This window comes from Lagenorhynchus albirostris, chromosome X (assembly GCF_949774975.1).
Source record: "Lagenorhynchus albirostris chromosome X, mLagAlb1.1, whole genome shotgun sequence".
NCBI classification, from domain to species: Eukaryota; Metazoa; Chordata; class Mammalia; order Artiodactyla; family Delphinidae; genus Lagenorhynchus; species Lagenorhynchus albirostris.
The window spans coordinates 104,410,434-104,424,858 of NC_083116.1; the positions used below are offsets into that span (position 1 = coordinate 104,410,434).

Genomic DNA, 14,425 nt, shown 5'->3' on the forward strand with positions numbered 1-14,425 from the left:
TGATAATTCAAATCTTAATATCTACCATTTGAAGATGGGAAGAATCATTTGAATTATACCAGTTGACTGTACATGAATTTAATCACCTCTAGATAATTGCTCATTTCTCCACTTCATTTGCCATGTACAGGTAGTATCACAGAACACCAACATCTCTTGCTTTGCCTCAGTTTATTGGTGGCTACAGTTGGCAACAAAAACTAAGGTTCTTGTATCAGTACTTAAATAAGTGGCATCTCTAAAATGTTTTGAAGACATGAAGAGGCTGAATAATTTTTAGCACAACCTTTTGTTTGCTTTGACTTTTTATTTTTGAGGGGATTAGTAGAGTACTTGTTAAAGAACAGTCAGGCTCCTTTCCTAGAGACGAGAGTCTTGTCTGAAGACTCATTTCCCAAAGAAAGTATCATATATCTAATGCAGTAATAGACTAAAAAAAGGATACTGAAACGTTAGGTTCACAAAATGTGACATCATAATATTATATTGATAATTCTTCTTACCACTCATAGTAATCTTTGAAGTTATATTTCTGGAGAAATCCCAATTCTCATATTCTGAGAGTCTCTGTTTATTCTTTGGAGCAAGAATTTAAAATTTTAACAACATATTCTGAATGTTTACTTGTTTCTAAACTGAAACTACAGTCCCTCTCTACCCCCACCCTATTTAATGTAACATTACAAATGAGATAGAAAATCTGTTTAATAATTCTCTGGGATAGTTCTTTACAAGAGCGGAGTTGAATTTATTTATATGCAATGGAGTTATTTTCTCCTGGAATAAAAGGATGCCTGAAGCTAAATTGGAAATGTTTTGCATGTTTTCATGACAGGAAATTTAGTCAAAGAGGAGATAGATGAGATTTTTCTTAGATTGCAGCGATTGAGTTTTTCAGTCTTCTCTTCAAAAGGACTTTGGATGCAATGGTACAAGATTAATATTTCTAAAATGCCACTTTGATTTTGGCATTCCTCTGTTCTAAGACCTCCAAAGATTCCCCATTGCCTTCAACATAATGTCCTTACTCATTCATCTGGTATTCAGAGCCCCAGCCTCCCCTCCCAACTTGATCGCAGTCATCATAATTCTCTGCTCACTACAGAGTTGCTTTCCCCACTTTGGCCCAATCACCCTAGTGTATTCACACCTCCATACATTGGCTTGAGCTCAGTCCTTGTCCTGGAATCCCCCTCTCTCTTATCACTAGGTCGCTATCTATCGATCCTGTTCATCCTCCAAGTTATAGGCCAGGTTCCTATAACTCCAGGTCCTCTTTGGCATTTTCCTTGAACGTGCTCATCTTAAAATCCCATTCTTCAGAATCTCGTTAGCATAGAGTCTGCAGTCTGTGGACTATTGCATTTGTCATTTACATATTATCTTCTATTATTGGCTAACTGCATGTGTGAGCACGCATGCATAGGCCTGAAGGTCGTCTCCCTAATTGCATTGCAAGTTCATTGAATTCACTGGGGATGGTCTTTTATGCCATCCTCTGTCACCCACAAGACACATGCCATACTGTGGTGTATTGTGCATAGAATACCGTCAATAAATATTTCCTGCCCATTTGATTGACCAGTGCTCAATTATCTGTCAGCTCTAGCCTCCTTTATCTGGGGTTTATATAGGCTTTGGACAACATCTTTTGGACGCAAAATCAGGAAGTTCTGTACAAGGCAAAATATTAGAAATAATGCCGTCAGATAGTTACATTTCACTATTCATGTTATGTAATTTATCCTCCATTTTATTAATTTGGTTCACTTATAATTCAATTTGCTGTATAGGGTACACTGATTAGATAAAAGAAAATTTATCCTGACCAGTTGAAGTCAAAATGATTCAAAAATGGTGTTTTTCAAGCTAGAACAAGAAATGAATAATGAAAAGTTTGAGCAGGAATAATTCCAAAATATGTATATTGTAAAATGATTTCGGTTTTCCGTTTCTTCTAAAATATATGTAGGGGTAAAAAAGAAATTATATCACTTATTTTATTGGGTCAAAATATCAGAAGGCCACAAATGTGATACATGTGACAAAAACTTGTCTTAAAAGTGCCCCAGTTATCCTCTGTCGATATGCTAAATTTACAGAACAATAGGGTTTCAAGACATGTGAACAATGGAGAATAACTAATAGACCTAATGTTGAATGGCTAAAAAAATGTCAGCACCCTTTCTATCAGCTTAGAACTGTATTTGCAAATCGTTATCAATGAATTGTAGCCTGAAATTCTTCTTGACTTTCAGATTATATTTCAAGATCCCCAATTTAGACCACATTTACTTACTGGCTTGTATAACTGAAAGGAGTTTTCATTGTTTTGCATGTTAAGGGTTTTATGAAATGACAAGTAAATCAATCCTTTAAGTGTTCTGTGACAGAATAACTTGAAATGATCATCATAATCTCTTTTTCAACAAAAGGAAAGAATTTATTTAAAAAAATAGCATACTAATAGCAGATTAGTTTGTATTAGACCATTATAAGAAAGGCCTCAAATTTGGGAGGCTGAGGCACATTTCTTAGGTATCTATCACTTTTTTTGTTTTTAAAGTTGGCCAAATGATCAGTAATATTTATAATACTGATAAACACTGCTCAAAACAAGGATGTGTGTTCTAGTAATTCCCACACCCTTCCAGTGTGGAATTTATCTTGTAATTTTCTTTCTTGTATCACTGTTTCCCCTTATTGTGTCCCGTCAGTTGGTCAGTCAACACTTTTATTTATGGTTTTCTGTTGACTGTATTCCCAGGAGAGGACTAAGAACCGAGGAAGGTATTCCAGCCAGAAAGAATAAGGTGTCCAAAGGATTACAAAAATCTTGGCTCCCATAGCTTCAGTTTTTCTAGTCTTCATCGTTTCCCATTTCCTCATGATAAAATCCAAACTGATTTTTAAAAAGCCAACCATAAACGACTTCCACTATACCTATCTAAGCCTATCTCCCATTATTTCCAATGAATCCTAGACACCAGCCAGCCCAGCTGAGGCTTTGTTTCATTTCCATGCCTTTGCTCCTGCTTTCTATTCCCTAATAATGCCCCCCACTCCATGACCTAGCCAAATCTTCCAAGGTTCAAGTGCAGCACCATCTCTGCTATGAAGTCTTTCCTGAGAATTCTCATATATGGTTACTCCCCTCACTGATTCCTTTTAGTGGTTGTTTTTATCTTTACCATTCACTTTGGTACTTTTGCTTCACAGTTTCTCAGATCCACTTTCTAACTTCCTGTTCTACCCTGGGAGGACGAATAACATGGACAGGAGCAGTGGGCTTGCTGACCCATTAGTTGCATCCTCCTAACGGGAGGCACCAGCAGAGCAGAGGGTGACAGGAGAGTGAGTCAGGGGATGACTAGGTTCCTTTACTGACAGCCACAGCTGCTATCGAGGTCCTCTCGCTGTAGCTACTTCTCAGATTCTTTAAAGGTACCCTCTAGTTTGCCTTTCAGGCCTTGAGGAGGAAAGGCTTCCCATCCCATTTTTTAAAAAAATTTTTATTGGACTATAGTTGATTTACAAAGTGTGTTAGTTTCAGGTGTACAGCAAAGTGAATCAGCTATACATATACATATATCCACTCTTTTTTTAGATTCTTTTCCCATATAGGCCATTACAGAGTATTGAGTAGAGTTCCCTGTGCTATATAGTAGGTCCTTATTAGTTATGTATTTTATATAGAGTGGTGTATATGAGCCATTTGCTTATTGCAGGAACCCTGACTGATTCAGTAGTTAATCAGCTGAATAGGTAATTTCCCCTTGAATGATCCCGTTTCAGTGCTCTTGTCCCATTTAATCACACCTGTATAATAATTATATCATACTATATGATAGCTATACTATAGCATAGGTACTTTGTAACTATATCCTAATATCATAGCTTTTAAGTGTGTGAACCCTGGGGCCAAATTGCTTGTATTCGAAGTTCTACCACTTATTAACCTGTGATCCTGGACAAATTGCTTCCTTTACTTTCATTTTCCTTATCTGTAAACTAGGGATAATAAAAGAAGCAAATAGTACCTACCTCTTAGAGTATGATGAAGATGAAATTAATTAAATTTGTCTTTAGAACTTTGTTCTTATTATGCAACAAGAAATGTTCCAAGCATTTTATAAATATTAACCCGAGTAATTCTCATAACAAACTTAAGAGGTAGGTACTCTTATTATTTTCATTTTAGTGGTAGAAATAAAGAAGAGAGTAGTTAAATAACTTGCTGAAAATAAGAAACCAAGTAGATGGCAGCCAGGATTCAAACCCAGGCAGCCTTACTCCAGAATCCATTCCCGTAACCACTAATCCGTGGTAGATTCTTCTGGTGCACAGTAAGTGCTCAATAGCAAGTATTGTTGTTGTTGTTAATATTACTTCCCACTGTATTAGTTCTTTATGAGTCTTTAGTTTTTGCTAGATTATGAGTTCCTTGAGAAAAGAGTCCAGGTTTTATCTTTCTATGTGTATTAGCCGAGTGCTTGGCATTTGCAGGTTAGTAACTGTGGGATTAGCTGTTTCCCAGGTGTATTTCCCAGGGCCACCCTAGCCTTAGGTAAAACTAATACTTAGCTAAAACGTGAAATGGAATTTGAGATCCCAGTGGCCATTATTGTTGCCGGAACCACAGGTTCCCCTTTTGGTCCCAAATTATTTTCTCAGATGATTCACCACTTTTGGGATAGGTCAAGTCCCCTGTTTCACTTCTCCTACAATCACAGTGACTTTGCTTCCCCAATAACCATTGGTAGTAAAAGGGTCCCATCTCAGAGGACTGCCAAGTGTCCTGTTCTGCTTTTCCTGACCAAAATATATTTTTTTTCTCAAATATGTATTTTTTAGCTTCATGATTGCTCCTTACAGAAATTTAGAACAAATTCTCAGGAACTAAGCAAGAGGCATCTGATTGACATAATTTGCATTTAAGTGTGTTCTTGGCCATCACTTCAGGCAAGATACACAACTATTATTCTCTGCTCACTTCAGGGTTAAGGTCAGGATTGGCTACATAATTTGTGAGCCCCAATGACAAATGAAAATGCAGGGCCCCTTGTTAAAAAATAATAAAGAATTTCAAGAGAGCAACAGCAGTGGAAACCAAGTAAGGGGCCCTTCTATTTGCAGAGCCCAGTGCAGCTACTTTTAAGTTGCATGCCTGTGAAGCTGGCCCTGCTTGAGGTCTCTGCCTACCCAGGGCAATTCTGACTCAGAAAGACTTTATTTTTTTTTTGTCTTAGCTTTGCTATCTTCCGTAGTCAGAAAACTTGCCTCAAAGTTCCTTTTGTCATGTCTTTCAGGATTCCTGGTGTCTTGCTTTGATATCCCAGTGTTCTTGAGCTACAGGCGTAGAACGGAACCATCCCCATCACCATGTAACACACATAAATAATCTTGTTTTCCTTCAGTTAACATCTAGGCTCGTTGAAAATAATGGTCATGCCCTTTAAAAAAAAAAGTAGCAGTGGTTTTTAATACAGCTAATTTAAAAATACTAATTCACTTGAATCTTAAGAGGTATATTAATAATGTCCAGAAATTGTGAACTATACATCCAGGTGGTAATATCATGGAGTCACCATATTATGTGGATCTGAAGAACTGATGAGAGGTTTAGGGATTAGAAGGGCTAAAGTGGGTGTGTTAGTTGGGGCCTAAGTTTAAATGTCCTAAGACAGGATTAAACAGGAAATTATTTTATTAGAGATAATATCAATGTGAAAGGAAATAGACAGGAAGCCAGGGAAGGTGGGACAGCCATTAGACCAAAATGCAAGTCTGACACGAAATGAAGGAAAAATGGAGAGAAAATTGGGTAGAAGTACCCCAGTGTACAGTCTGAGGAAGGTTCAGCAAATCTGTCAGGGAGACATGGAGCTGCAGTCAGCCAGAGGAGCCCCAGCTCTCCCAAGAAAGACTCTGCTTTAGTATCTTCATCACATTCAGTCATTGGTGGGGAGCAGTCTGTGGGAGGCTTGGCTTCTTCTCTCCAATGTAGTGATGGATTTCCAAACGCAGCAGCTAAAGTCCTCAGTCATTTAGATCTCAGTCATAAAAGGCGTGCACTTTCTCGGGGCCACCACAGTGGGAATTAGCAGCAATGGCACTTAAAGACATGAAAGCGTAAAACTACTAGAAGAAAACAGGAAGAAAGCTTCTTGACATTAGCCTAGGCAATTATTTTTTTGGATATGACACCAAAATCACAGGCAACAAAAGCAAAAATAGACTAGTGGGATTGCATCAAACTAAAAATGCTTATGCACAGCAAAGGAAAAAATCAGCAGAATGAGAAGGCAACCTATGGAATGAGAGGAAGTATTTGCAAACCATGTATCTGATAAGGGTTTAAGATCCAAAATGTATAAGGAAACTCATACAACTCAAGAGTAAAATAATAATAATCAGATTTAAAATTGGGCAGAGGACCTGAATAAACATTTTTCCAAAGAAGACATCCAAATGACCAACGGGTCTATGAGAAGGTGCTCAACGTCACTCATCATCAGGGAAATGCAAATCTACCAGGTGTGAGGTAATGAAAATTACCTCACACCTGTTAGAATGGCTATTATCAAAAAGACAAGAGATTACAACTGTTGGTGAGGGTATGGAGAAAAGGGAACCCTCGTACACTGTTGGTAACGAGGTTCCTCAGAAGATTAAAAATAGAAATACCATATGATCCAGCAGTCTCACTTCTGGGTTTATATCTAAAGGAAATGGAGTCGGGATCCCAAAGAGATATCTGCACTCCCATATTCACTGCAGCATTATTCACAGAAGCCAAGATATGTAAACAACTTAAATGTCCATCAGTGGATGAATGGATAAAGAAATTGTGGTCTAGGTGTATATACATTGGATATTATTAAGCCTTAAGAAGGGGGAAATCCTGCCATTTTTGACAGCATGGATGAACTTGGAAGACATTATACTAAGTGAAATAAGCCAAACACAGAAAGACAAATACTGTAAAATCTTATTTATATGTGGAATCTAAAAACAGTTGAACTCTGAGAAACAGAGTAGAATGATGGTTGTCAAGAGCTGTGGGATAAGGGAAATGGGATGATGTTGGTCATAGGCTACAAACTTCCAGTTATAAGATGAATAAGTTCTAGATGTCTAATGTAAAGCATGGTAACTATAGTTACTAAGAGTGTACACTTGAAATTTGCTAAGAGCATAGATCTTAAGTGTCCTCATCTCACACACACACACACACACACACACACACACACAAAAGGTAACTGTGAGATAATGGATATGTTAACTAGTTTGATCATTTCACAATGTATACATATATCAAAACAAGTTGTATACTTTTATATACAATTTCTATTTGTCAAATCTACCAAAATAAAGCTGAAAAAAACTTTAAAAAATGGAGGTTAGGCACACAAGAAAATTGTGTAGTTTAGATAAAGAAGAGCTGAGAACCAGCTCCACTTCTTTCAGAAGACTCTCCTTGACACCCTAAATTTGGTTAGATATCTCTGCTGTATGCTTTGACAACTCCCTGTGCTACCCCTATTGTAATACTCACCTCAGTTTATTATAATTGCTTATTTACTGCCTCTCCTCACTACTAGTTCATTTTTCACTTGAGAATAATAATTTTTCCTCCTTCTCTGCTATATCTCCTATGACTAGCTCAATGACTGACATAACATAAATATATAAGAGTATTTGCTGAAACCCAAATTGGGGTACATTCTACAAAATACCTGGCTTGTATTCTTCAAAATCATCAGCGATATGAAGTTCAAAGAAAGGCAAAGAACTATTTCAGATTAAAGGTGACTAAATAGATAGGACAACTAAATGCAATGCATGAGGCTGGACCAGTAAATGAAAGGCAATTAAAGGAGTACTTTTTATACTATGAATAAAGAATGTAGATTAGATTATCATACTAAAGCCATGTTAAATTTCCTGAACTAGAAATTGAGCTGAGGTTATGTAAGAGAGTGCATTTGTTTCCAAAAAATAAACACTGAAATATCTAGGAGTAAAGGGCATGCTATCTGCAGATTATTCGCAAATGGTTCAGAAGAGAATATATATAATATTACATATACAGATATTATGTGTATATGTAATGATAGAATGATAAATGATAAAATGTGGCAAACTATTGACAATTAGTGAATCTGGGTGAAGGGTATGTGTGAGTTCTTTGACCATTCTTACAAATTTTCTGTAACTTCTAGATTATATAAAAGTAAAATGCTTTTATAAAAAGTATTTCTTGAGTGAATGAAGGACAAAAGGATAACCACAGTTAGAAGGTGCTTGTGAAGAAGTTGCCAACCGAGATGCTGGTAGAACATTCAGAGAAGTAGAAAAGTTATGCCCAGCAGGAAAATATCCAGGCCAGTTTAAAATGTAAATGAGAAGTGAGGAAGTGGAGGACAAGAAAGACAACTTTGGGTTTAGCCAATGTATTTGGAGAGGCAGCCGAATGCAAGAATAGAAGCCAGAATTAAGGCCCTCCAGGAGGCAGTTGAAAGCTAGACAGATGATTAGCATCCGCACGGGTAAATCTCTTTCAGTTACTAGAAAGGCTACAATTTAGGACCTACCTGACTTAAATGCTTATTTTCTTCCATACATAAAGTAGTTCTGTAAACTGTCTCACCTTGTCAATCTTTAATGTTAATTTTTAAAATTGTAAATAAAAGACTATAAGGTCTCCATTTTTACATTACATGTAAGTTGAATTCATGCTTATTTCCTGAAAATGGCAACAAGTGAAAATCACCATGGGCCTTTGTTCTAAAGTTAACTATGTGAAGATTGTTGATTTTTGTAGAAAAATACTAAAAATATAACAAGTTTCTGGTTAAGGTCTAAGACATATAAATACTAAATATTCAACTACACATATAGAGTTTTCTATTTGAGTATTATTTAGGTAGTATTTTAACAAATAGCATTACGAACTGTAATTCTTTCTAAGAGCCTAAAATAACCTACTTCTAGTATGCATGGCTCCATCCTTTAACTCTCTTTTTCACAGAACTGCTATTCATAACCATTTCTGTCAACCCTGGGGAGACTTGGTAGGATTAACGACTTTTGATTCACTTTGTATTTGAAGATTTTTTTTTTCTCCATCTTTGCTCAGCTAGTGGAATCCATGATGAATTCTCATCTCCAAGGGGTAAGCTGTTTTTAGTAGAGCCCGGTAGCTGGCTTATGACTCCTTAGAAATAGCACTGATTCCTTTCTTCCCTTATGTTTGTTTCTTCCAGAATGATAGATCCCTGTAGACGTGCTCAATTATCATGCTTAGTTACTGTTAAGCATGTAATAGTTCTAGTTTTGTTCACTTAAGTTAGAAGTATCTGAGCTCATATCAGAAAAATAAGCCTAATTAGCATTCTACTTGTTTAGTGTGACAAATATAGACCACTAAACCTAGAATAAAGAAACTGAACAATAGAAGACAACTGGAGGTCATATGAGGATGAAGATTAGAGTAGAAACAGTGTTTCTGAGAGAGTAGCATCTGGTATGAGCACCAGATTGGGGGCAGAGAACAGAATTTTGTAGATGGATATTTGGGAAGTGGGTAGTTTGAGTAATGATTAGACGTAAGGTGTTCTCTCATCTGTGGGTGGCTCAGTGGAATAGAGATGAAGGTCATTGTATTTGAGAAGTTATGGGATTATAAAATTAAAGAAATTGTAATAGCAAATAAATAGAGTACACTCAAAAGAAAACCAAATGAAAAGAAAAAATAATTGTTCCTCTCATTGCGTGCATGTGTCCTGTTTTTTAGCAAGAAGGTATTTCAGTCACTGTTTGTATAATATCTTAAAAAAATATTAAATGAATGCCATATTCAGATCCTTCCCTTTATTTCTGGAAGGAAAATGGAAGAAGAAAATTCCCATTCTGGTCTACTGAGAAACCACTATTTAATTAGCATATTAGCATCTCATAAATTCCATATATATACATACACACATAATTATTATTATTGTACATTTTCTTTTTTGAAATGGACGTTTGTATGTGTTGACCAAAAAGTGGGATAAAGTTACAGTTTTGTTTGAAATCTTAGAAAGGCATAGTTTTATTGCAGTTGTGAATCTCCTTAGATTTTTAAGGAGCTGCTTCTAAGGATGTCATTAAGAATCTTCTCAGGTGCTGATAAAGCATGTGTCTGTCAGCAGAATTAGAGAATTACCCAACTAGAGAACAGGTTTCACAGTATCCTGAGACCTATTTTGTTCATTAGAGAGGAAAATGGCTGGTTTTAAGTCTAAATTGACATGCTTGCTCATTTCAGCAGTAAAAGCTGTTCATTGTGGTCAGGTTTAATTTAGAGCCTGGTTAAGGTTCAGATTAAAGTTGATCAAGTTACTTCTACAACATACTTCTTAAACGAACTTTATAATCCTAAAAGAATGGGAAAAGTATAGCCATCATTGGGTTATGTATCCAGAATTTAGAAGCAAAGAATGGCCTGGTTGTTTGAGGGTGGATTAATATTAAATCAAAGAAAAAATGATGAGAAAGATAATCTTTGCTATATAAAAGTGTCCAAGTATCAAAAAACACAAAATTTTATTTAAATTGCATAAAACAAACTTAATGTATTCATTCACTGCTATATCCATAACACCTAAAACAGTGCCTACACTTGATATTTATAAAATGAAAAAGGTGAGTGAGTAAATGAATGAATTTGTGTACTTGGCTAGCTACGTGTATATAGAGGGGAAGAATTGACTTTATGGTTTCTGGGTAAGTCTTTTTTAAAAATCTATTATTTAAAAATGTATTAAACATTTAAGAGTCAGGAATTCCAAAGTACCTTCTGAGCTTGCCGTGTCACAGGTGACCAGAGTGTAACATTCTAATCCTGGAAGACATCTGATTTCGTAAAATCTGTCTGCTACTATATGCTCCTACTTTAGAATTTATTCAGTACTCTCCAGCTGACTTACGCCACTCACGTCAATAGCTGTCTTTGGCAACTTGTTCCATATTTCAAACACACTTTTGTGTAAAGAAACCATAAAAGTTAGGAACCTGAAAATTGGATTTTTCTTCTGAGCAATCACAGCTTACAAATGTGGAAAATTTGTTAAAAGTTAACCCCTCCAGTTTTTCGGTAGAGAGGCGAAAACGCTCAAAATAGATGTGTGATGTTTGGATAAGTTCTTCCCATTATTTTAACACTACTAAAAGCAATTGAGCTCAAATCACGAGGCCTATCTCCCTACCTCTTCACAGAAAAACACTACAGAATGATAAAAATTTGGCCTTTCTAAATACAAAAGTGTTTAGAAAATCAGCACCAGGGCATAGTAGATAACTGATGTTCATAAACATTACCATCTACCACATTTCACCTCTTCACTTTCATTGGCCTCATGTGGTAGTAGAAAGAGCATAAGATTTAAAACCATAAAGACTTCTGGCTTAGTTATTAGTGTGGTTATTAGGAGACGAAAAATGAGAAAACGTGTAAAACATCTGTCACATACTGGTTTTAAACTAATAACAACCAATAAAATGTATTCGGTTTTAGTACAAGAACAAGGGAGATACCTTACTTTTCCCGAAACTTCTTTGTAAATATCACTGGGATTTGTGCCCTTAGTGTAGAGAGAGTAGATGACAGAGTCAATAGATGGACACTTGAGGGAAGGAGGACGTTGCTACCTATAATTAAATATATATTGTATGGTCAGACCACTCAAGATGGCTGTTGTCTTGCTCTCTGTACATCCCCTGCCCGACCAGTGCCTGTTTCGCCTGTATCTTATCCACGTGACCGACCTTCCTGCATGCTTGCCCCAGGCCCCAGCTGGTGATTGTTTTCATCAAAGGGGCGGTGAGGGGCGTGCCCCTCTGCTGGTTTCCCTGGTAACTAATGAGCCCACCTGATGTCAATTCCCCTCTAACTGGCCCACTCCCACTGGGAGTGAAGACTGCCGCCATGTCCTGCCTGCTGTCTGCTACACACGCTGGGGTGTTGCCTCCAAGACGTTCCTTCAGACAGGTCAGCTCCCCCATCCATTAAACCACTGATGTCTCTGTTGCTGACTCCAGGCTCCTTCTTCAGTCTTGAAGCTGGGCAAGCGCAGGCTTTGTAGGCCTGCCGGGTGCAGCCCCACATACATATATTTGTTGGCTTCATTGTCTTTGGTACTTTTATCATAGCAGTATTAAAGTCAGTTGTAGTACAGAATACAAATATTAACTTCTAGCCTGATGCTTTCCAAACTTGCCTGATCATAAAAATTAAGCAGAGAATTTGTTAAAAATGCAGATTTCCAGCCCTCCTCCTGCCATCTAATTCATTCACTCAGAAGTGAGGCAAAGGAATCAGGTGATTGTTACTGGAGTCGATTTTGGGGAAAGAGTAATTTAGCTCATCTACATCACCTCATTTTATAGGTGAGGAGTTTCAGGTACAAAGAAGTTAAGTAAGTTATATCTCTTAAATCACTTCTCTGCTTTTTCTGTTTCTAAAATATACACCTTAATTTTGACACTGCACAGAATGAGATTACAAGTATAAATAAGTGTCTTTCTCTTAAATACATTGTCATAATTCAAAATTACATTTTTTTTACTCATGGCACTCATATGTTGGTTTAAGTAAACCCAGGTACTCTGAAATGACGCCGTCTAATCTCTTAAATAGTAGAGCAAATCCATAATCAAGATTTTCACTTGAAATAGTTTTGATATCTAAAAATGAAACACATTTCTTGTTAAATTGCTCTCTGTAAAGCCTTATACGTTAGAGATTTATATCTAGTAACATCTTTTTTTATTTCTAAAAGTGCTTTGGTTGGTTTGAAAATTACACTTTTCTTTGTATTCCATTAAAGGAATGCACAGTGCTGGAGAACCTCAATATTGTTATATCTGTTCCTTCAGGCGACACTGCAGGATTTGGAACAGAGGCGCCCCCAGTTGGAAGAACTCATTACTGCTGCCCAGAATTTGAAAAACAAGACCAGCAATCAAGAGGCTAGGACAGTCATTACTGATCGAAGTAAGTCTTTTCGTAACGGGCACGTGAAACTTAAGGAAACATGTACGAAAAGTTTCTATAATGACTTAAGTTCATAAACCTCCATCACGTTTATAAAAATAGTCTCAACAGTTGTATATTAAAACTATTGTAGGGGTAAGACGGGAATAAAGACACAGACCTACTAGAGAATGGGCTTGAGGATATGGGGAGCCGCAAGGGTAGGCTGTGACAAAGCGAGAGAGGGGCATGGACATACATACACTACCAAAGGTAAAATAGATAGCTAGTGGGAAGAAGCCGCACAGCACAGGGAGATCAGCTCGGTGCTTTGTGACCACCTAGAGGGGTGGCATAGGGAGGGTGGGAGGGAGAGAGATGCAAGAGGGAAGAGATATGGGGACATATATATATGTATAACTGATTCACTTTGTTATAAAGCAGAAACTAACACACCATTGTAAAGCAATTATACTGCAATAAAGATGTTTAAAAAATCTCCAATATTTTGCAGTAATTAAAAAACTCAAATTACAAAGAAAAAACTATTGTAACTAAGATTTTTAGTCCATAATGTTATCTTTCAATAACTGAATGTAATTCTCTGGAATAGAGAAAATATAATTTTCATCAATCCAGACTTATGTAGTCGCAAAGCATAGCGGGGGGCTGCTGTGGTGAGCATGGCTGTGGCAGAACATTTGCTCCTCACTTGTCATTGATCTGGGCTGGCATCCATGGAGATGCCATTCTCTTTGCTCATATCCTTGGTTGTTGGTTCAAGCAGGGAGTTGCTTCCTGGACCATCTTTGTTTCCTGTCTGCAGTGGCACTTTCAGATCTAGACGTCTCTCTGCTGCTTGGATGCCCTCATTGTGTAATATCAGAGATCGTTGTACCATTCCTCATGCCATACTGGGGTGGGTGGGAACTTTGAGAGGCTGTTTAAGGCCCATGTGCCTAGACATTGCACCTACTCTTCTTTATACGGGATGATTCAGAGTGATTGTGCATGAGGTCAGGAAGAGGGATAGAGGGAAGGGTAAGGGAAACTGCTTTCCGTCCTGTTTTCGTCAGAGGCTCTCCTCAGAAATAAGGCCCAGGTCACCTCTGCTATCAGATTCTCTTGGATTTCCCTGGGTTTCCTCCCTTCCTTCCACCTCCTTTCCCTCCAGGGATACATATCAATATTAAATTTTCTTACTTCCCCTGCAATGCCCGCTCGTTTCCCCTCCCACATCCAGAGGAATCTTTTCTAGTGCAAGGGTAGGGAAAACCTTCGTTTAATCATCCTTTTTTCCTTCCTAAGCTTTTGTCTTATACCAGGCCTAGGCTTTTGAAACTTAAAAACCAAGAGTCTGTGTCTTCATAATATACATTCTGTTGTGTCAACACTTTCCTAAGGAAG

At 37.3% G+C, this 14,425-nt stretch overlaps 1 protein-coding gene across 1 annotated transcript in view; it reads left to right on the forward strand.

The window, feature by feature from the left end:
* Positions 1–14,425, forward strand: part of DMD (dystrophin) — a 2,123,521-nt gene that overhangs the window by 1,464,010 nt on the left and 645,086 nt on the right. The window contains exon 52 of the mRNA XM_060138437.1: positions 12,922–13,039. Within this exon, the coding sequence (XP_059994420.1) occupies positions 12,922–13,039 (118 nt within the window). The remainder of the gene's footprint in view (positions 1–12,921; positions 13,040–14,425) is intronic.